The sequence below is a fragment of the Kryptolebias marmoratus genome, linkage group LG4 (genome assembly GCF_001649575.2).
Source record: "Kryptolebias marmoratus isolate JLee-2015 linkage group LG4, ASM164957v2, whole genome shotgun sequence".
Classification (NCBI taxonomy): domain Eukaryota; kingdom Metazoa; phylum Chordata; class Actinopteri; order Cyprinodontiformes; family Rivulidae; genus Kryptolebias; species Kryptolebias marmoratus.
Genome location: NC_051433.1, coordinates 29,103,113 through 29,105,740, shown reverse-complemented (window position 1 = coordinate 29,105,740; position 2,628 = coordinate 29,103,113). Strand labels below are relative to the sequence as shown.

The following is a 2,628-nucleotide window of genomic DNA, read 5'->3' as shown; positions in this document are numbered from 1 at the left end:
AGATTACTTGTAAAACGGACCGCTACAGGAGATCTTTCCTGCCCACAGCCATCACCATCTATAATAACTCCTTGATTTAAATGAGCTACGTCAACATTTCATTTCCCTTTGGGATAAATAAAGTATTTTTGAATTGAATTGATAAGTTCCCTTTTCAGCATATTTGACTTTAACTACTGTATAAGAAAGTGGAGACCAATAACTGATCCTAAATTATACCATATGTTAGGTACCATATCTCATCCAATTTTTTGCCTCGTGCTTTCAAAATGTTTCAGGGAAATAATTTTCCAGTGAACTGTTAAGCTGGGGAACACTCCCACTTGAATGTTGGTGGAGGTATTGAATCATGAGAAGCTCCTTCACCTTAAACTGTTTGTCCAGGCGTGTTCGCCCATCATGTCCTGGTGTTGTGATGCTGTTAAAATAGCTGTGAAGTTGTCTGGCTGACACTTCTGTCTCTTCTGCAAGGATTGCTTCCACCAGAGCATCATGGATGAAGATATACTGCTCCTGGATCAGCCAAAAATGAAAAAAGGACAAAAAAATATTATACTGTATAGTGTGGTAGAGCATTCTTTAAATGTTCTGGTTTCTGAAACTTCTTAATTCATGACCATAGTTAGGATGCATTTCTGCAACAACTTGGATAATTGAAAATGTTACACTGAAATAAACTTTGAAACTTACTTACATTTTTAGAAAGTGCTTGCACAGAGAGAACCACACTTATAATGATTTTATACTACTGCAGATTCATACTTAAAGGCCTAGTGTTCTTTGAAATAATATGTATCAACCACCATCTTTCATGCCAGAGGTTTAAACTAAGATTATCTTATGTTTAAAAAAAAGAGTTTAAGCAGCTTTCGTCAAGCCTTAATAACAAAAAGCTCTTTGTGAAGAGACCCTTAGTGTGTGGGTTTCATCCTCCTCAAAAAAAGTACTTTGTCAACTCAAACTAAAAAGTGTGGAGTACTAAGTTTTCAGCTTGCATAAACATTGTAGCTCACTGAAGTTTAAGTCTGGAATTCCTCGTTTTTATGAGTTGAGAAATCTCATAAGACAAGAAACAAAACTTCTTCAATAACAAGAAAAAAAAGTTCAGTTGTTTTTATCTCTTTTTTTAAAATCTTAAAATCATGTTCAGTGTTTGTTTTTTTGTTGTCACTGTCATTTTTCATTTTCATTCAGTACTTTAATATATTTCTGTGCCTATTCTGCAGTGATAGTCTGAAAACATACATTTTCATACCATAGTTTGTTGTTGCCACTCAAGGGTAGTTGCAGAAAAATGCAAAACAGCCTGATGTATGAGCTACTTGTAGTTGTGTTGTTCCTGTGGTTGCAGTCAGCTGCGAATCAATCAAAGCTATGCTGAGCAGAAATCTGCTGTGGTAAACAGACACTCATCCATCCATCTGTCCATTTCATTTATATCTGCTTAGTCCTGTTCAGAGGCACAATGCTTTGGTGCCAATTCAGAGTAGTCACTGGACAAGGTACATCCTGGACAGGGCACTAGTCTATCACAGGACTATGAAGAGACAAACAACCATGCACTCTCAAAAGGGCCCTTGTAGAGTTGCCATTTGCCCTAACCTGTATGTCTTTGTTGCAGGAAACCAGAGTACTTAGAGAAAACCCACACAAAACCAGAGTACTTAGAGAAAACCCACACAGGGAAGAGAACATACAAACTGAACTCAGATTTTTACTGTCATAACGAGATCTCCCGGGCAGAATTACAACTGATAAATTGGGGTTCCAGAACCTGCAACAACTATTTTACTATTTTGAGAGAAAATTTGTTGCACACAATTTTCGAACAAGTTCAAAATTCAAATGATAAAAGTGTGACTCAAGAGGGGTTTGACACATGCATATCTGTGTTTACAAGAGTCTAGAAATATTTAATACCAAGACAAACATATCCAAACCTCTGTCTGGACCAGGTAGTTGCGCTGAGTGCGTATGTGTTTGAGGAAGCCAAGTACATTAACCATCCTCTTGTCTTTGATCTGCTGTAGCATACTGTCTATGACGATGTATGTCCCTGTCCTCCCCACTCCAGCACTGCAACACAACACAGAAACACATAGAAAGGACAGCACAAGTCAGGAAAGAATGACTTCAGACCTAAACAGCTGTTACAAGTACACAGTGTCTTTAAAATCTTGAAGCCTTCAAGAGGTCTAGTTTTTTGTTAATATTGTTGCGTAAAAGATATGTTTTAATACAATTTAAGGGTGAGAGATGTGAACTCGACCTCAGTCCTCATACTTTAGTCATGTCACATGAGAGCTGGAAAATGATGCAGAAGATACAGACAAGGTAAGAAACAGTAAAGAAATCTTTTTCAACAGTTTGAAGATTTGATAGGATGGTCATCTACGTCATTAAGTTATGGTAATTACAAAAGTTCCTGCTGCCTTAAAGACAGTTGGGCAGCAGCATGGACATAAGTGTTTCAGTCTGACACCATAGTTCTTCCTCTCCCTGGGCTGCCACCTTATCGTGGTGGAGGGGTTTGAGTGTCCCAATGATCCTAGGAGCTATGCTGTCAGGGGCTTCATGCCCCTAGTAGGGTCACCCAAGGCAGACAGGTCCTAGGTGAGGGGCCAGACG

At 38.5% G+C, this 2,628-nt stretch overlaps 1 protein-coding gene across 2 annotated transcripts in view; it reads right to left on the bottom strand.

The window, feature by feature from the left end:
- The window catches only part of LOC108247474 (receptor-type tyrosine-protein phosphatase gamma), a 520,767-nt gene that overhangs the window by 11,580 nt on the left and 506,559 nt on the right, over window positions 1-2,628 (bottom strand). For both annotated transcript variants that reach the window (XR_005233059.1, XM_037975187.1), the window contains exons 21-22: window positions 1,941-2,076; window positions 367-513 (exon numbers count right to left, since the gene is read on the bottom strand). Coding sequence is in view for 1 of the 2 variants with exons in the window: in XM_037975187.1 (XP_037831115.1) it covers window positions 367-513; window positions 1,941-2,076 (283 nt within the window). In the remaining variant the exon portion in view is untranslated. The remainder of the gene's footprint in view (window positions 1-366; window positions 514-1,940; window positions 2,077-2,628) is intronic.